The 20,609-nt window shown below is 37.4% G+C and overlaps 2 protein-coding genes across 4 annotated transcripts in view; one reads left to right on the top strand and one right to left on the bottom strand.

Annotated features, from left to right (window-relative positions):
• Positions 1-13,143, top strand: part of LOC101441375 (L-lactate dehydrogenase A-like 6A) — a 50,473-nt gene extending 37,330 nt beyond the window's left edge. The window contains exons 5-8 of the mRNA XM_058305655.2: positions 9,798-9,971; positions 10,922-11,039; positions 11,555-11,678; positions 12,472-13,143. Coding sequence (XP_058161638.1) covers positions 9,798-9,971; positions 10,922-11,039; positions 11,555-11,678; positions 12,472-12,636 — 581 coding nt within the window. The 3' untranslated portion in view covers positions 12,637-13,143. The remainder of the gene's footprint in view (positions 1-9,797; positions 9,972-10,921; positions 11,040-11,554; positions 11,679-12,471) is intronic.
• A 745-nt stretch (positions 13,144-13,888) lies between these two features.
• TSG101 (tumor susceptibility 101) overlaps positions 13,889-20,609 on the bottom strand; it is a 59,890-nt gene continuing 53,169 nt past the window's right edge. For all 3 annotated transcript variants that reach the window (XM_012521888.4, XM_004484261.5, XM_004484262.5), the window contains 3 exons: positions 17,064-17,266; positions 15,549-15,788; positions 13,889-14,228 (listed from right to left, as the gene is read on the bottom strand). In XM_012521888.4, coding sequence (XP_012377342.1) covers positions 14,139-14,228; positions 15,549-15,788; positions 17,064-17,266 — 533 coding nt within the window. In that variant the 3' untranslated portion in view covers positions 13,889-14,138. The remainder of the gene's footprint in view (positions 14,229-15,548; positions 15,789-17,063; positions 17,267-20,609) is intronic.

Below are 20,609 nucleotides of genomic sequence, written 5' to 3'. Positions count from 1 at the left end.
CTCTCTTTTGCTGTGAGACTCACTTGCGTGGGACACTGGCTTGTCACGTGGGCAGTCTTGAGGGCACTGGCTTGCTGCGTGGACATGCTTTCTCTTCTTCTTTTTCACCAGGAGGCCCCAGGGATTGAACCCAGGTCCTCCCATATGGTAGGCAGAAGCTCTATCACTTAAGCCACATATGTTTCCCTAGATAGCATTTTTAAGTTAAGCAAGTTTCCTTCTGTTTCCTACATTAAAAAAAATAAATTACTTGTATTAATGCATATTAATAAAGCATACAGTTAATCCAGTGTGTACAATCAAAGGTATTTAGTATAGTCACATAGTTTTACATTTATCAGTTCAATCAAATAATAGAGTATTTTCATTATTCCAATAATAATAATAAAAAACAAAAAACAAAAACTCATTACCTATCACTGTTTTCTACATTGCTGAGTTTTATTTTATTAATTTATAAAACTGTTTTATGATGTTTTGTGATAGGTTCAGAATTTCATCATGTTTGTCTAGAAGTATTAAAATGATCACACATTTTTCTTTCAATCTTGTGTGGAGTAATATATTAATAAGTTCCCTGATTTTGAACCATCTTTGTATATAACTGGGGTATACTCTATATGGTCATAGTATTTTTTTAAAAACCTACTTAAATATATTTTACATTTACTATCTGTGAATCCATGTAAATAAATGTTCTGGGTTTATTACTGTTTTGGCGTCAAGGTTTTACAATATCCCCCACCACCAATCTTTTTCCTGCTATCTAAGAGTTTGGATGAGACAAGAATGAGCTGTACCATGTTTTACAAAATGCATCTGTAAAACAATATGAAATGGTGAGGGGATATAAATTTTGACTGAAGTTTATTACTATGTATTTGTTTATTCAAATTCTACATTTCTTCTTGAGTATATTAGGAATTTTCATAAAAAGTTATCCATTTCATCCAAACTTTAACATTTGCTGGCAATTTTTTCATATTTTATAGCATTTTAAATTTCCAGTGTATCTGTGGTTATATCCCATATTTTACTCCTAATATTATTTGTTTGGGACACTGCCCATTTTTCCTCTTAAATCATGTAAGAGACTTTTCTAATTGATTAATCCATCCCTGAAAATAACTTTCCCATTTATCTTTTTAATTTTTTTTATTCGAGAGGTTATTTTACAGAAAACCATGCATCAGGTACAGAGTTCTCACGTATTCCACCCCTCACACAATTTTCCCTATTATAAACACTTTGCATTAGTGTGATTGTTTTATTACAGTTGAGGAAACAATATTATAATTATATTGTTGATGGTAGTCTAGACTGTTCACATTAGGATTCACTGTGCTCTAGAATCCTATTTTTTTAAAAATTATTCTTATAACATATATAGAAAGTAAAATTTTCCCTTCCATTCACCCCCCCCCCCCCCGGTACATAGATCACACAAAAAGAACTTAATTTTTTATGGCCGAATAATATTCCATTTTATGTATATACCACAATTTGTTAATCTATTTATCTGTTGTAGGGCACTTCAGTTGCTTCCACCTTTTGGCAGTTGTGAATAATGCCAGTATGAGTATCAGTGTGCAAATATCTGCTTGAGTCCCTGCTTTCAATTCTTTCCCTAGAAGTGGGATTGCTAGGTCATGTGGTAATTCTGTCTTTAGCTTTCTGAGGAACTGCTGAACTGTCTTCCACAGCTACCATACCACTTTACATTCCCACCAACAATGTGTAAGGGTTCCTGTTTCTCTAAATCCTCACCAGGAATTAAACCCTTAAGAGATAAGTGGTTTCCAAATATTTCCTCCCATTGTATAGATTGCCTTTTTACTTTAATAATGAAGTTCTTTAAAAGTTTTAACTTTTGATGAAGTCCCATTTATCTATTTTTGTTGGTGGTGCTTTTTGTATAAAGTCGAAAACATTGCCTAACACAAGGTCCTGAAAATACTGCCCTTTGTGTTCTTCTACTTTTACAGTTTTGGTCTCTGATCCATTTTGAGTTAATTTTTGTATATGGTGTGAGGAAGGGGTCCAACTCATTCTTTTGTGTATGGGTATACACTTTCCCAGTACCATTTGTTGAAGAGACTATTTTTTTCACCATTGAATGGACTTGGCACCGTTGTAAAAATATCATTTGATCATAGATATGTTTTTTTTTCTATTTTTTAAAGATTTATTATTTATTTATTTCTATCCCCTCCCCCTCGCCCCAGTTGTCTGCTCTTCTGTGTCCATTCGTTATGTGTTCTTCTGTGACCACTTCTATCCTTATCAGCGGCACCAGGAATCTGTGTTTCTTTTTGTTGCATCATCTTGCTGTGTCAGCTATCCGTGAGTGCGGCGCCATTCTTGGGCAGGCTGCGCCTTCTTCTGCACTGGGCAGCTCTCCTTATGGGGTGCACTCCTTGTGCATGGGGCTCCCTACATGGAGGACACCCCTGCATGGCAGGGCACTCCTTGCACGCATCAGCACTGTGCTTGGGCCAGCTCCACATGGGTTAAGGAGGCCCGGATTTGAACTGCAGACCTCCCATGTGGTAGGTGGACGCCCTATCCATTGGGCCAAGTCTGCTTCCCAATATGGTTTATTTATTTATTTATTTTGCCTTCACTTTCTTTACTTTTTTAATGTTACATTAAAAAAATGAGTTCCCCATATACCCCCTCCTTCCCTCCCCCCATTCCTCCCCCCATAACAACAACCTCCTCCATCATCATGAGACATTCATTGCACTTGGTGAATACATCTCTGAGCACTGCTGCACCTCATGGTCAATGGTCCACACCATAGCCCACACTCTCCCAGAGTCTACCCAGTGGACCATGGGAGGACATACAATGTCCGGTAACTGTCCCCGCAGCACCACCCAGGACAACTCCAAGTCCCAAAAACATCCCCACATCACATCTCTTCCACTCCCAACCCCCAGCAGCCACCATGGCCACTTTGTCCACACCAATGCCACATTTTCTTCGATTACTAATCACAGTAGTTCATGAATAGAATATCAGTAAGTCCACTCTAATCCATATACTATTCCTCCATCCTGTGGACCCTGGAATGGTTGTGTCCACTCCACATCTATATCAAGAGGGGGCTTAGATTCCACATGGATGCTGGATGCAATTCTCCTGCTTTCAGTTGTAGGCACTATTGACTCCCTGGTGTGGTGGTTGACCTTCATCACCTCCCTGTTAGCTGAGTGGGGTAAGTCCAATAAACCAGAGTGTAGGAGTTGCAAGTCTGTTGAGGCTCAGGGACTGGCTATCACATGGTCAGTCCAGAGATTCAGGTCCCCTGGGTATACACTAAACCCCAGCACCAACTACAGATCCAGTAAAATTAACAGGAGAAGCTTGTGAACAAAGATCACATCTGAGTCCAACTCCATCACATTCAGAAACACAAACTCCAAAGTAGGGCCAAGTGACATGGCACTGAACTCCATCTGCCATGACCATAGAACCTGTGAGTCTCTGTAGCCCTCAGAAGAACCAATACCTGGGGTTGTATCTACTTTAGCTGTCTCTGGGACTCTACTGAGGTGTGCATAAGGGCGACCCCTCTGATAACCTCCTGGCTCTTTTTGGAGACTTATAGCCATATAAACTCATTTGTCCTTTCCATTTCCTCCTTTTATTCAAGGTCAAAAAGCATTTTTAACTCCTGGTATTATATATTGAGATATTATAGATTGAGATATTCTGCTGGTCTGAGTTGACCCTTTTATTTAAGGTCATTTTCTAGTCACATCATCAGCTGGTACTTGGTAGTAATCCCTTGGTGCCAGGGAGGCTTATCCCTGCGAGTCATGTCCCATGCTGGGGGGAAGGCAATGCATTTACATGCTGAATTTGGCTTCAAGACTGGCCACATTTGAGCAACACGGAGGCTCTCAGGAGGTAACTCTTAGGCACCCTGAAGCTCTAGGCCTTGTTCTTCTTTCAGGTGCACAGGCTCACAAGCATAGTCATTAGTATCAAGGGCTCATTGTTGGACCTTCCTTCTTTTTTGGTCTTTGCTGTTGCACTTGGGGGATTGTTGCTGTTCCTTTAGGGAATGTGATAGAGCTCCCCTGGCTAGGAACTCCGCACTCCCTCAGTTGTTGTTTTTAATTGTAACCACTATGAAAATATCCATACATTTTTATGTACCCTGGATACATGTCCTGGAGAACTCCCTGCCAACCATGTCACCCCTGTCAATAACATCCCACTTCAGTATTCTTCCACTGCCATTGCTGAACCTCTCTGTGATCCAAAACTTCTTAAAAAATGAAGCCCAATATATTGCCAGGTTCCATTAGTAGTAAAATGGAATATAGAATACATATTAATTTAGAAAAATTAAGGTAAAAATAAATTGGGGCATCAAAAAATTAAAAAATGCAAAAGCTTTGTTTTTGATGGTTTCCCTTCCATCACTGCAGTAAGTGTTGCCCTGTATGCAAATTGGCAAGGCAACTATGAACTCTCAATTTGATTCCTTATGTCTGTCATTATGTCAGTACCATGCCGTTTTTTTTTTTTTTTTGAGACGGTATTAGTTTACAGAAAAGTCATGCAAAAACACAGTATTCTCATACACCTCCCTATTGTAGACAGGTTGCATTAGTCTAATATTTGTTAGAATTGATAAAAGAGTATTAAAATATTACTACTAACTATAGTCTGTATCTTACATTACATATATTTTCCTCTATACCACCATATTATTTACATCATGTAATATTAAAAAGAATGTTCATATATTTGTACTTTTAACCATAGGTCACCATTGACCACAGGATTCACTGTATTATATAGTTTTGTGTATTCTATCAAAGTGTACACTCAGTGGCTCTCAGTCTAATCACAGAGTTGTACTGTCATCAACACAGAAAGAAAGATCACATGGCCCTTGTACCCTCCCATTACTGACCCTTAGCACTGCTGTATTATCTTTGTTACAATTGATGAAAAAATTTTTTCAGTGTTACTATTTTTAAAAAAAATTTCTCTCCCACTTGTTGTTTGCTCTCTCTGCCTGCTCTCTGTGTCTGTTTGTTGTGTGCTCTCTGTCCACTTGTCTTCTTTTTAGGAGGCATCAGGAACCAAATTTGGGACTTCCTCTGTGGGGGAAGGTGCCCAATTACTTGAGCCATCTCTGTTCTCTCATTGTTTCATTGTTATGTGTCCTTGTTGTGTCATCTTATTGATGCGCGTCAGCTCGCTGTCTTACTCGTCTTCCTTAGGAGGCACTGAGAACCAAACTCAGGTGGATGCCTAACTGCTTGAGCCCCATCCAATTCCTGTATGACTGTTAAATATAGTCCATAAGTTACCTTAGTTGTATTTTCCCATATATCACCATATTATTAACATTGTAATAGTGACATACATATATTCTAGTTCTAGCATGCTGTTTTGATTATAGTGGTTTTGTAATACATTTTAAAACCAGTAAGTGTGATTCTTCCAACTTTCTTTTTACAATAGGTTTTACTATTCAGGGCCCCTTAATCTTCCATATAATTTATATGAATGGTTTTTCCATTAATGCAAAGGCTATTGGAACTTACATTGGAATTTCATTGAATAGGTATCTATATACCACTGAGTAAAATTAAAATCTGAAAAATACTAGTTTGCCAATCCATGAACACGGAATGTTCTTCCATTTATTTAATTCTTTAAATTTGTCTTAGCAGTGCTAGAGTTTTCCTGTACCTACTTGGGTAAAGTTACTTCTAGACATTTGGTTCCTTTATTTGCTCTTGTAAATGGAATATTTTTCCTCATTTCCTTTGCAGATAGTTCGGTACTAGTGTTTAAAAACACTACTGGTTGGGGAGCTGATGTGGCTCAGTGGTTGAGCATCTGCTTCCTACATGGGAGGTCCCAAGTTTGGTTTCTGGTGCATCGTAAAAAAACAAAAAAACAATTTGGGAGCCTGTGTGGCTCAGTTGTTGAGTGCCAGCTTCCTACATATGAGGTCCTGGGTTATCCCTGACCCTGGTACCTTAAAAGCAAACAGACCAAAAACCCTACAAAACAACACTACTTACTTGTGGGTGTTGATCTTATAACCCTGCCACTTTCCTGGAATTGTTTATTTGCTTTAGTAGCTTTGCCATGGATTTTTTGAGATTTTCTTAATATATGGGATCATGTCATTTGCAAAAAGGGAAAGTTTTATTTCTTCCTTTCTAATTTGGATGCCTTTTATTTCTTTTTATTGCCTAATTGCTGTGGTAAAATGTTTAATAGTAGGGAGACAATAGGCATCCTTGTCTTGTTCATTATCTTAGAGGAAAAGCTTGCAGCCTTTCATCATTGAATATGATGTGGTGGGTTTTTCACATATGTCCTTTATAATGTTGAAGTTTTCTTCTATTCCTAGCTTTTTGAATGTTTTTTATCAGGAAGGATGCTAGATTTTTCAGATGCCTTTTCTACCTCGATTTAGATTATTGTGTGTTTTTCTCCCTTTATCTGTTGATGTGGTGTATTACATTACTTTTCTTATTTTGTATTACCCTTCCATCATTGGGATAAATCCCATTTGATCATGGCTCATAATCCCTTTAATGTGCTGTTGGATTAAGTTTGCCAGTACTTTGTTGAGGATTTTTGCAACTATATTCATAAGGGACATTGGTCAATGATTTTCTTTTCTTGTAGTATCATTATCTTGGTTTGGTGTGAGGATACTGTTGGCCTTATCAACTGTAGGGAGTGTACCCTATTTTTCAATTTTTTGTAAGAGTCTGAGCAGGATTGGTGCTAATTCCTCCTGGAATGTTTGGTAAAATTCACTAATGAAGCTGTCTGGTTCTGGGCTTTTCTTTGTTGAGATGTTTTTGACTACTGATTGTTTGTTTGATAAAAGCTGCTGGGAGCAATATACCAGAAATGGATTGGCTTTTACAATGGGAATTTATTAGATTAAAAGCTTACCATTCTGAGGCCATGAAAAAGTATCCAAATCAAGGCATCCGTTCAGAAGACCAGCCTGTGATCCTGGAGTCCTCTCTCACATGGCAAGGTATGTGGAGGCATCTGCTCCTTTTCCAGGTCTTATTGCTTTCAACCTTTTGCTTTTGTGGCATTTTTTCTCCTCAGTGTTTCCTCTGTGACCTTCTGGGTTCTTTCTGTCTCTGCAGCTTTTTCTCGGTGTTTTTGCAGGTTTCTCTCATTTATAAAGGACTCAAGTAAAAAGATTAAGCTCCATCCTGGGTTATGCAATCTAATCAGAGGCCATTCACTGAAGTAATTTAATCAAAAAGTCCCACCTACATAGGTTTACTGGAATAGAAGTGGAGTAATTGTTGTCTTGAGATCTTCAACTTCTTGAGTCAGTATAGGTAGTTTGGGTGTTTGTAGATTTTTGCACATTTCATCTAGGCTGTCTAATTTGTTGGTATATAGTTGTTCATAGTATCCTTTTATAATCCTTTTAATTTGGGGTCAGTAGTAATGTTCCCCTTTTGTTTCTGACTTGATTTATTTGCATCCTCTTTTTTTGGTCAGTCTCAGTAAAGGTTTTATTGATTTTATTCTTTTCAAAGTACCAACTTTTGGTTTTGTTGATTCTGATGTTTTTATTTTATTATTCTCTATTTCATTTATCTCTGCTCTAATCTGTGTTATATTCTTCCATCTGTTCATTTTGGGATTAATTTGCTCTACTTTTTCTAAATCCTCCAGTTGTTTGAAAGACTCTCACTGAGATCTTTTTAAAATATATTTTTATGACAGAAGTTGTGAACTTACAAAACAATCATGCATTTGTGTAGAATTCCCACAGCACCCCTTTACCAACACACCACACCATTGTGGAATATCCATTATGGATTATCTTCCTTTTATTTAAAAAAAAATCAATTTTGATACATATTAATAAACCATACAGTTCATCCATTTGCATCAAGGTATTTCCTAATTTCTCTTGTGATTCTTTTTGTTGACCCACTGTTTGTGTTTAATTTCCACGTATTTGTGAATTTTTCTCTTCTCCCTCTATTACTGATTTGTAGCTTCATTCCATTGTGGTTGGAGAAGACACATTGTATGATTTCAAATACTTTTTAATTTATTGAGACTTCTGCAATGTGATGATGCGTATGTTGGCCTCTCCTCAGTTCTCTTGACTTTCGGCTTCTGGCTGCTTCCTCTTGTTTTCTCTGACTCTGTGTCCTTGCCTATAAGGCCTTCAATAATAGGATTCTTTGTCATTTGGGCCACACCTTAACTGAAGTAACCTCTTCAAAAGGTCCTGTTTACATTGGGTTCACTCCCAAAGGAGTGGATTAAATGCAATGTTTTTCTAGGGCATGTAGCAGCAAACCACCACAGCTTTTTTTTTTTAAAAATATATATATATATTATTATTTATTCTTTCTGTTTCTTAGCCTGAATCATTTCTTGTCTTTTCTTCAAGTTCACTGATTCTTCTGCTAGCTCCAATCTGCTGTTGAAACCCTGTTGGGAATTTCTCATTTCAGTTACTGTCGTCTTCAACTCCAGTAGTTCTGGTTTGTTCCTTATTAAAAATTCTATGTGTTTACTGATATTCTCATGTTGTTAATTCATCATTTTCCTGATATGCTTTAGTTCTTTCTCTTTGTTTTCTTTATCTCCTTGAGCATACTGAGGATCATTTTTAAAAAGTCAAAAAGTCTTTGTCTGGCAGGACCAAAGACTGGTCCTCTTTGGTGGTAGTTTCTTAATTTTTATCTTGTTCCTTTGGATGGACTGTCAGTTCCTGTTTGTTTTGCAGTCTTGTCTTTTTTTGCACACTGTACACATTAATCTTTTAAAGCATTAAATTTAGGATTTAGCCTCTGAGCTAATTATCTAATATGACAGAAATTTTCCTGAATGCCAGGAACTAAGAAAAACAAACCAACACAAAAACACCTTTCATGGTCTTTTCAAATTGGTTCCATGTTAGCTGGTGTCTTTATCAAAGGTTTAGCCCCTTATTAAAGCAGCTACTCCTTTGCCCCAGGCTGCTCTCTGACTTAATCATTTCTTACACTGCTTAAGCTGTTTGCAAACTGCTTTTGCTTGCAGGGCAAGTCCTGGGATGGCAAGCTAAATACAGTTCCTGATTCAGTTTTTCAGTTTGCCACTTGATAGACTGGCCCCAACATCCACATAAGAGTATAGCGGTTACTCTGCTCCTTCTGGAAAGGGGCCAGGAACCCACAATGGGAGTGCAGGGTGGCTCCACACTGCACCTGGGGGTGGGGTGGAGGAAGGGTCAGCAAGGGTGCCAGGAACTGTTTTTAAAGCTACACTTTCTTTTGGTTAATACTCATCATTTAAAAAATTAACTTCACAAAGGAAAGTATTTTGATAAAGCTAATTAAACATTATTTAAAAAAAAATAATCCACACAATTCATGAGAGGTTGCCAAAACTTTTCCCTTGCCTCATGGAGCTAAGGCCTGATTAAGTTCTCCTAACATTTACATTATCTAGAATTGTTTCATTCTATTCCCCATTAAACAACTAGCTAAGCTTTTTGTCTAATTTAGTTTCAGAAAAAAAAAATTTAAAATAGTTGATAAGTATTCATGTTTCTGGAAATTTTCTATGTCTGCATATCAAGCTATGCAGAGTAGCAATGAAAACATTTCATAATTTATTTCTGTTGGGTAAATATTGCTGGAATTGTGGCAAATCAGGACATGACTAGAGAATTACTGTTTTCAGATTTATCAGTTTTAGTTTAGTAAATCTAAAAAATATATAATTTCAGATGAGATCATTTTCTGATTTGAATTTTTCCTTCTCAGTGGATGTCTTAACTTATGTGGTCTGGAAGTTGAGTAAATTTCCCAAAAACCGTATTATTGGAAGTGGTTGTAATCTGGACACTGCCCGTTTCCGTTTCCTAATTGGGCAGAGGCTTGGTATTCATTCTGAAAGCTGTCACGGGTGGATCCTTGGAGAGCATGGAGACTCAAGTGGTAAGCCTAAAGCAACATTGAGCGCTATACTCTATGAAACATATTTTGACTATATTCATTAGAGAGAAAAGTAAAATAGCTCCTGGTTGGGGAGAAAGGACTATTATTCTAATTCAGGCCCATTTATAGTGTTTTAAATGTTAGTACATTTATTATTTTTACAATAAAAGAATGCACCAAAAATACTAGTAAATTTTAAAAAGTGAGACTGGTACTATAATCCTACATATGGATGGTTAATTGTATAAGGTGTAGGGGGTTCTTAACATTTTTAGTTCCATGGAACCCTTTGCCAGTCATACGAAAACCACAGACCCATTACTAAGTCCACACTATACTGTGTATTATTTAATTATCGTATCACACCTACACCTACATGGCCCCACAAGAATGATGTTTTTTTGAATTTAAATTCAAGCTTATGGACCCCTTAAGAACTCCTGGTATAGGGCTTTCTTAACATAGCACTAAGTAACATGATGTGGTTTATATCTAAGTTGGGATACTCTTATCTCAGAAAGGTCAGCATTGTAATTCAAGTAACATGAATTCTTTTGATTAAGGGATGGGCATACCTGGAGAAAATGAAGTTGAGCCAAGGGTGTTATGGTAAAAGCAGAATTTTTTTTTTCTTGGTGTCTTCTGGTGAAGAACCCTTGAACTCATTCTAACATAATGACAAAGGATTTGAAGGAAGTAAAGATAAAACTTACAGTTGTTAGTTTAAAAGCTCTGCAAAGATGATAGAATTATGAAGCCCTGAAGATTTTGACTGAGCAGATCTGGGTTGAGGCTCAATTAGACATATGAATTTTGATGGTTCTGTTGAATACTCCTAGTAATAAACCACTCAGTGCAATTTTAAGTTTTTCTAAGGTAAGAGAAAAATCACAAAAACCCTGTTTCATACTACCATGTAATAGCTATATTCTCTGGTATCTTTTTCTTAGTTCCCGTGTGGAGTGGAGTGAATATTGCTGGTGTCTCTCTTCAAAATTTGAACTCAGGTCTAGGAAGTGATAAAGATGGCGAGCAGTGGGATAACATCCACAAAGAAGTGATTGCTAGGTAATATTGTTAGTTTCACATTTTCAGTACCTTGTTAGCCTGAATTTTGTCAGAGGAAATGAGATTAGGTCCCTCAAATATAAATTGTTTGTTATAGTTCCTAAACTTTTCTTTCAGTAGCACTTCTATTTTTATTTTTGTGCAGTTATCTAATTATTTACCGGGTTATACATTCTTAAGCAGTCAAGGACTGGGTCATTGCTGATCCTACTCTAGTATCTAGCACATGAATAGGCACTCATTTGTTGGTTGACAGATAAATATGTTTAAATTGTTGCTGTAGTTTTCACTTTTAATAGTGGAATGGCTTTCATATTAATTTCTGGATCTCTGTACTTAACCTTATAATGTAATGTTTATCTTACATAACCAGCTCCTATAAAAATTTATAGAAATTATCAGTGTAAATATTTCAGTTATGTGGCATTATCAGGTAGGCTGCCAAAAAATGGATGTTCAATGATATTTCTTCCAAACTAACTTATGTTCATAATTTCTTATTTCTAATTCCATAGTGCTTATGAGATTATTAAATTGAAAGGCTATACTTCTTGGGCCATTGGCCTATCTGTAGCTGATTTAGTGGAAAGTATTTTGAAGAATCTGAGGAGAGTGCATCCAGTTTCCACCATCATCAAGGTAGTTGCTCATGCTTGAAAAATCATTAACTTTAACATAAAATCAGGGAAAAGAACATTTGAAGAAGTATTACTCTTTTATGTTGATTTTTGGAAACCTCTCTCTTCCTAAGGCTATCCTTTGTTGCAGCTCTGAGAGTGAGCCAGAATGTGTCCTATTTCTATAGACCTTTGTCTGCCCTAGTGTGACATTTTTTATTAAATTAGAAAAAAAGTATGTCTTCTTGCATATTTATAATTTAACTGAGTGAACTAACTTTACAATATCCAGTGACACTGGAACCACTGTGGGTATTTTGACACATTTTGAGTTGCTTCTCTTAATACTTACAATTATGTCCCATGGAGAAGCCTAAGGAAAGAAGCACTAATCATATAAATATTAGTGGTTAGTCTCCTGGTTTGGTAAGATCCCTCTACTGGACCAAATAGGAAAGGTTTAAAAAAAAAAGGGGTGGGGGGGGAGGACTAAATATTTGATTATAAAGTAATAGGAATTTCAGAGTGGTCCCCTAATAGGAAGTGATTTGGGAACAAGGAGATGGGAAAGTGAGGGCAAGCCCAGGAAGCATGGTTAAGAGTCTAGGGCCTATATGGAAAAATGATGGAAAGACTGGACAATAAATGTCTAATAATCTGTTTTAATTGTTTTCTATTTTGGTGCTTTATTTCTTTGCCATTATCCCTACCCAAAAATCTCTAAGACATTCATTCACTAAGCAACTGACAATTCTCATAGGGCAGACCTTTGTTAGAAGAAAGAAAAAAATAATTTTTAAGTCTTTTAATTTCAGGGCTTCTATGGAATAAATGAAGAAATATTCCTCAGTGTCCCTTGTGTCCTGGGAGAGAATGGTATTACAGACATTATAAAGGTAAATCTGACTTCTGAAGAGGAAGGTCGTTTGAAAAAGAGTGCAGAAACACTTTGGGAAATTCAGAAGGAGTTCAAGTTTTAAAGTTGTTTAAAGCTACCACTCTGCAACGTTTGAAGAAAAGAGCAGTTGTGGTGGTGTAGCAGTTATGGGATTTGTATACACTGAACTTTAAATAAAATTGAATTCCAAAAGGTTGTTGAAAATAGGGAAGGGTAGAATACCTGTAGCCCTTCCAGCTCTCTCCAGATGTTAGATGGTACTTATTTTTCACAATTCTTAATTGGCTGCATCAATGGAATTATTTATGGTACATTTCATGTACTAGTACATGCCTTGTATATATCTAGTTGCCAGTTGGTCCAAAAGAAAGTATTAGGTTTATTGTGTTATATACATTCTGAGTCTTTTCAAAGGTTACATGCTAATTCTTTGTTCTGGCTGGCTTAAACATACTATGTTTTTTTAAAAATATACTATTAAAAAAGCTGTAATTTCCTCTACAACATAAAAATAAAAGTATGTACACACAAAAATAACTCTAAATGTTAATTCCAGTCTTAACACTAAATAAACTTTGACTTGACCTTTCTACTTTTTACTCTGATTTTTTGTGAATGGATTTTTAAAAAATCTAAATATATAAACCTTTCAATGTGATTAAGTTGGTCCTTCTTCCTTGATATAGAATAGATTGTATAGCGTGAGCTGCTTGGCTCCTTAAATCTCTCAAAACATATCATATCAGAATGTTCTTTTCTTTGTAAACTCATGAACCTTCTAGCACGCTATAAAGAACATTCTGTAGTTCTGAGGACAGATAACAGCTTTATTGCTCAAGTCACAAATTTGGCTACAGTCACTCCCCATGAAAACAGACTTCAAATGACAATAAAAGCAGGGAAGCAATGTACACTATACCTTCTTCATTCCTATCCCCACCCCTTTAATTGGGGGCACATCATTTTGCCTAGTTAACATAAGTTATCAGGTGTATAGCTTGGCATCGGCCATTCTTCTTCTAGAAATTTTTCTTTTCTTAATGAAAATGGTTATGGTTCATTCATCAGGACTATAAGGAAACAAATCTAGGCAGGGACTAGTAGGAGGATACCACCCAGTTGCTTCCATAGAAAAAAGACACTCAAAATTTAGATTTCTATGTGATTAGAACCCATATTAAAAAAGAATTTTCTTTATATGCTATAGAATACTAAATTTCAACTTAGTAAATTTCAAATTAAGATAGATATTTTGCTTTGTTTGCCGAGTTAAAAGCTGAGCTTCTTTTTAAGGTTTCATGGATTTTTCCTAAAGAAGTCCAATAAAGAAGAAATTATGCAACAAATTTTATTTAGCATAATCAGTCCCAACATTTAGCACAAAAAGTTTACAGAGAATAGAAAGTGCATTAATAAAAGCCAGTTTTTACCAAAAGAAAACAGAAAATATATTATTGATTCAAAATATTTTACACTTGAATGGTATACTGCAATAACTTATTCCGGGCACCTACTGATAAGAGAAAGGAAGAGAAGAAAAGAATGCTTTAAGAAGAGCTCAATCTCCAGCTGGTATCAGAGAAGTCAGTAGAGGTCACTGAGACCGGCAGTCTTTCTTGCTTTTTGCATTAGTGCCCTCAGCTGGAACTGTTTACGGGACAGAACACGTACATGCTGGGAAAGGGGAAAAAGTTTTGAACAGTTTAGAAAGGCTCTGATCCAGGCCCAAGCATGAAGTATCAATTTGTTAACTTAAATGGGGTCTAAGAACACTTAACACTTACACCAACCTTCCTTTGGAACCAGTACCCCATTACCTGTAGTTTTTTAAACTCCAACAGGTTGATGCTGGCATTATGTATTAAGGCAAGTAGTCTTATGACACCCTATAAAGGCTTATCAACAGGGAAAGCACCACACTGCAAGATATGACTCAGGAGTTTGAGCTACATCTTGGGACAACAAAGAAGCCAGGAAAACCTGGTACGTGGTGGTCCTAACAAAGTTACTAAAAAACCTTTAATAACCATAGCAAAAAGGGAAGGGCAGGGATGAGAAGTACAGGGCTAGTTTTTGTCCCTAGCTACTGCCTAGCAAATGGCAAAGGCCCAATTCTTTTACTCTCTCGCCTCACTAAGTGCATCTCTCCCTAAGCTATTCCACCCAAGCAGGGAACACTGTAAAGAGGGAATGATTCCTTGGGTTTCTGGCTTATACCTATCCATTTGTGCTAGTACCAGGTCTGAGGCATGAAGTCTGAGCACTTACCCAAAGACGGGTAAGATCGGCAAGCAACTGGACCAACCTAGCATGTACAGTGAGGCACCAGGAGCAGATGGATCTGATATCTGAAGGGCTGTAAGATCGGCAAGCAACTGGACCAACCTAGCATGTACAGTGAGGCACCAGGAGCAGATGGATCTGATATCTGAAGGGCTGATGCTATTCCTAAAACCATGCTCATTATGACCCAACAGACTACAGGACTATAGTTGGCTCACTGGATCTTAATGCTAAAATAGCATTAAGCCTGAGAAAAGCTTTTTGGCCCTAGGATCTGTAGGGAAGCCCAATACCTTACAGGGCTGTTTAATCTGGAAAAAGTGGTCTAAAATTATGAAACTCTAAGAAAATTAACTGGAAGAAAAAATGGTGATGGTACAGGCAGTGATCTTAATTTAGGTTTTGTTTCCTGAAAGAACGAGTAGAAATGTCACTGTACCTTGTGACCCACCCAAGTGTATAGTAAGACAGAAGAATTTCATTCATCTTAATGCTGCTTGGTAGGGTGGGCAACTGCAGCCACAAGCCCACTTTTCTACCTTACTCAGACCAATCCTCAGGATTCCATAGATGACACCATTCACAGCTATATATCTTACCATACATCTCACTCTATTCTGGAGAAATACTCCATGTGATTTTCAAGGTTAGAGGTTACTACTTCTAAAACACAAGTTCCAAAATCTCGGAAAGCAGGGTGAGAAGACATACCTTCAGGAAGACATCAAGGTCTATGACTCCCCGCCTCAATGCTTCTCCCAGGTAAAAAATAGTGTCTTCAATAGCATTTTCCTCTGCATACAAATTTAGGATCTGTTTGTATAGTGGGGCTGTGGGAATGATAACTTCATCAATATCATTGTTTTCAGATTGATTTTCCATTTTCTCTAGAGCAGAACTGAGCTCTTCGTCCTTCTTTTTCAAAAGTTCTATATTTTTATCAACTTCAGCCTGAAAATGGAACAGTTCAAACATGATTTTATATTAATTGCACATAATTATCCACTTGTCAAAAATTTATGACTCAACTTCACAGAAAGACTTGCTAGTAAATAAAGCAATTTTAAAATCATGGATGAGAATTGATGTTTCAAACAGCACATTGATCACAGGTTGAGAAAAGGTTATGATCTCAAATACTGAGTGAATACAGGATAATGCTGGAAATATTCTGAACACTGAATTCTGATATTGCAAGCTAAGCTATCAGACAAGATACTTTCAAGCAGGAGGTTCCTTACCTTTTTTCCCCTAACCATTTTCTTGGAGAAACTGATAAAAGAGGTCTTTCTTCCAAAGAAGTATGGGCATCTGCCATGGAGGAGTAACTTTCCCTGGTCTATAAAGAGTATTCAATGCACAGAGCCCCAAAACACTTGTACTCTAGTTATAAGAAACAGCAGGTGGTGGTTATAGGTTGTGATTATGCTGATGTCACTTTCCTGAACTTCTGAAAATAGCTGGCTATTGCTAAGTGCACTTGAGACATAAGAACCATTTTTTAAGGCTAATGTGTACATACAAATCACTTTCCTTACAACACTCAATCTTTCAATACCTTTTTGGATATTTCTTTAAAAATGCTCATCTATTGGAATAAATTCTCCCTCATGGGGATGAAAGTAGAGAGTTGAATGAAGGCGGCACTCTAATTATGCTAATGCCTCTAATGATCGTAAAGCAAAAGTCACTGGGTCGACACACTGACTCACCAGGAGATAGCAGTTTGATACAAATATGAGAAGGCTTTAAGAGTTAAAGACTTATGCAACTCTTAAGTCACCCAAATACTGTGATTATTAAATCAGAAGGGTTCAATGAAGATACTTTTTAATATAGCTCAAACAACATTTGGAGACAAAATAGAACTGTCTCCTAAGTCTGCACAAAGGTCTGCAGATCTTTATCACAGAGATAGCGCTTTCAAATTCTTATTTCCTTCTAACTGTCTGGCAGCATCAAGCATTCAAGTAGTCCTCCTTTGGGCCAAAACAGCATCCCCAAGGGTAAAGGAGCAAGCAGTGCACCTTCCTAGTGAAGACCAAATCCAAATAGAGGCTCCATTTTAAACAAAGTAATAGAGAAGTTGTTTCAAATGCTTAAAAAACACCTATAATTTTCTGAAATCTTATTATACCACAACGTCCAGGGTAATTAAAGTACAGCTACACTATGTTATGGTTATAACTCAAACCGAAAGTCTCAACTTGTTAATGAGCTACTTACTACTTCTTGATCTAATCGAGTAACCATCTCTTCCAGTTTCTGGTGACCTTTTTTCAGGTCTTCCTCTGTTCGCTTCAAGGCATTGAGCTCTGCCTGGGCACGATCCATTTCCTCCTTCATCCGCCACCTCAGTTTGTCACTAACTGCTGATATCAGGGAGGCTCGGATGGTGTCTTCGCTGATTGTGCCATCCCTAGTGGGACCTGTGGGAGAAGAAAGCAAAAGTCATTTGCTTATTTCCTAAGTTCTTCTATTCCTTTCACAACAACCTTCAGAAAACAGGACAATGGGAAACCAATGTGGCTCAACTGACAGAGCGTCCTCTTACCATATAGGAGGTCCAGGGTTCAAACCCAGGCCTCCTGGCCCGTGTGGTGAGCTGGCCCATGCGCAGTGTTTCCATGCACAAGGAGTGCCATGCCACATGGGTGTCCCTGCGGAGGGGAGCTCCACGCGCAAGGAGTGCACCCTGAGCGAAAAAAAAAGCATAGCCTGCCCAGGAGTGGCGCCACACACACGAAACTGACGCAAGATGACGCAACAAAAAGAGACACAGATTCCTGGTACCACTGAGAATGCAAGCGGACACAGAAGAACACACAGCAAATGGACGCAAGAGAGCAGAAAATGGGGCGGGGGGGGGGGAGAAATAAATAAAATCTTTAAAAAAAAAAAAAGGACAAAATGTGAGTCAACACTTGCAAAATAGGAGAAAAGAAAAAAATGTGTATGTTAAAACAGTTTTATCATAAGCAACATGAATATGAGTTTATTCAGAATTATTTGCTCTGAAGGATTACTATTATTAAAGAAAAAAGACAAAAATAATAATCTCTAAAAGAATTTAGTTTTTTGTGTATCTTAAGGGTGAACTATGAAATGATTACTAATGAAGATGTTCTCTTATTAAGTTCCTATTTTACAAGGTTGCATTAAAAATAATCTTTTTATAACCTATTTGAAATTTTATTATGGCTCCTGTGAGGTAGAAAAATTCTTCTCCCAGAGACTGGGTACCAAATAAAGGGCTTCTGGGAAGATGGCATCAGAGTGGGTAGGCAGAGCTCGATTCTCTCACAAAAAGAATGAAGGAAAGGCAAAAAGGTGTCTAAAGGAGCTGCTTTGGGGATCTGCATACCAGAAGAGTGCTGCACCTCCTACATGAGGGAAAGAGACAGGGAGACGAAGAAACGGAAATGAAAACCATGAGCGGCTAATTCCTGTGGCTGGGAAGGGCATGCATCCCCCACCATCAAGGCAAAAAGCCTGGATAAAATCAGTGGTTCACTGCAGCATACTGACAGGGGAAAAGGCATTTTCCTCCCTGGGAAGTGGGGGGTGCAGTGGAGGGTGGGGAGTGGTTTTTTTTTCAGTGAATTTGGGGAGCTGAACCAGCTTTGAATTTTGGCTCTGACCAGATTTAGAATCACAGGCAAATGGTTGAAAGAGACAAGTCCATGGAAAGTTTCGCTGAGTGCCATCTGCTGGTCGGCTGAGAAACTGCAAAGAGAAAAACTGCTTTTAGGAGTTTCTTGTCCTAGTACACTTGGAGCAGTTTTGTGCCCCATCAGTGAGTCCCTGCCCCTATTTTTAGAATTAAAGGTGGTTTTAATTTTAAAGACTTAGAATAAGTTGAACCAAAAATCAAAGAAAAGCAGTGAAACAAAACCACCAGGCAAGAGAGAGAAATCGACTGACAGAGTAAATTCACCAACATATTCAGATGCCTAGACATCACCAAAACATTATAAGCCATACTAAGAAACAGGAAGAGATGGTACAGCCAAAGGAAAAAAAAAAAATCTTGACAAAACACAGGATGTAAGACAACTGATCAATGATAATCATTCAAATTTCCTGAATCAATTCCAGGAGTTGGAGGAAAATATAACTAAAGAGATAAAGGATATTAAGGAGACACTGGATGAACATAACAATTTGAAAGCCTGCAAAGAAAAATAACAGAGCTTATGGGAATGAAAAACACAATGGTTGCGATTAAAAATACATTAGAGGAATATAATAGCAGATTTGAATTGATGGAAGGTAGAATTAGTGAAGGAGCAAGCAATGAACTTGATAAGACAGGAGAAAAGAAAAAAGAATGTAAAGAATGGAACAGTCTCAGGGAATTGAACAACAATGTGAAATGCACAAAAATATGCACTACTGGTGTCCCAGGAGGAGAGAATGGAAAAGGGTCAGAAAGAATATTTGAGAAAATAATGACTGAAAACTTGCCAACCTTTATGAAAAACATTAAGTATCACTATCCAAGAAGGACAGTGTACCCCGAACAGAATAAATCTGAACAGACCTACTCTGAGACAGCTACTACTCGTAATGACAAACACTATAGATAGAGGATTCTGAAAGCAGCAAGAGAAAAGCAGTGCATCACATCCAAGGGAACCTCAATAAGATTGTACTGACCACTTATGAGAAACCATGGAGAAGAGAAGAAAGTGGTAATATTTAAGGTACTAAAAGAGAAAAACTGCCAGCCAAGAATTCCTTATCTAGCAAAACTGTCCTTCAAAAATGAGGGTAAGTTGAAAGCCTTCATAAACAAAAACTGAGAGAATATGTTACCAAAAGACCAGATTTACAAGATAACTAAAGGGAGTACCTACAGCCTGAAAGGAAAAAAAACATGGGCGAAAGACTTAGAGAAGAATGTAGAAATGAAGATTACTAGTAACATAAAGGGTAAAAAGAGAGACAATAGTTAAGATATGACAAGAGAAAGCCCAAGGATAAAATGGATGAAGTAATGCCTTTACAGTAATAACACTGAACATTAATGAACTTCAACAGTCCAGTCACGATTAAAGGGCCTGAAACAGCCATCAAAAACCTCCCCAAAATGAAAAGACCAGGACCAAATGGCTTCACAGGTGAATTCTACCAATCATTCAAATATGATCTAATACCAATCTTGCTTAGGGTCTTTCAAAAAACTGAATAGGAAGGAATGCTACAAAACTCATTTTATGAAGTCAACATCATCCTAATACCAAAACCAGATAAAGATACCACAACGAAAAAAAAAAAAATTGGAGACTGGGTTCCAAATCATATGAATATGGTAATATGCCTGTATCTTCTATAATGAGCTTTAAATTAAGGAGTGTCTGCTGCAAATTGCCATACTCCAAGCCCTCACAAAGTTACCTTTACCCACACAGTGTGAGATTTAGGAAATACCCTTCTACAATTTCAAATTAGAAGCAACTGAATGGCTAACACAGATTTTGAGGAACAATCCTCAGCACAGCCTCATTTAAATGCCAGGCCAGGATCTGATCACGAAATTTGATCCTTAGGAAACAATAGTTTTTCTACTATTAGGAAATCAAACTTGTCCACCTAATTCAGTAAATATAAGCCACTATCTTCAAACTGCAGTAATATATACTATATATTTTTTTAAAATTAATTTTTCTTTCTCTCCCCTTGTCCCCTGCCGTCATCTGATCTCTGTGTCCATTCGCTGTGTGTTGTTCTGTGTCTGCTTGTATTCTTGTCAGCGGCACCCAGAATCTG

The sequence above is a fragment of the Dasypus novemcinctus genome, chromosome 10 (assembly GCF_030445035.2).
Source record: "Dasypus novemcinctus isolate mDasNov1 chromosome 10, mDasNov1.1.hap2, whole genome shotgun sequence".
NCBI classification, from domain to species: domain Eukaryota; kingdom Metazoa; phylum Chordata; class Mammalia; order Cingulata; family Dasypodidae; genus Dasypus; species Dasypus novemcinctus.
The sequence above is the reverse complement of the archived record's forward strand: the minus strand, read 5'-3'. Positions and strand labels throughout refer to the sequence as shown.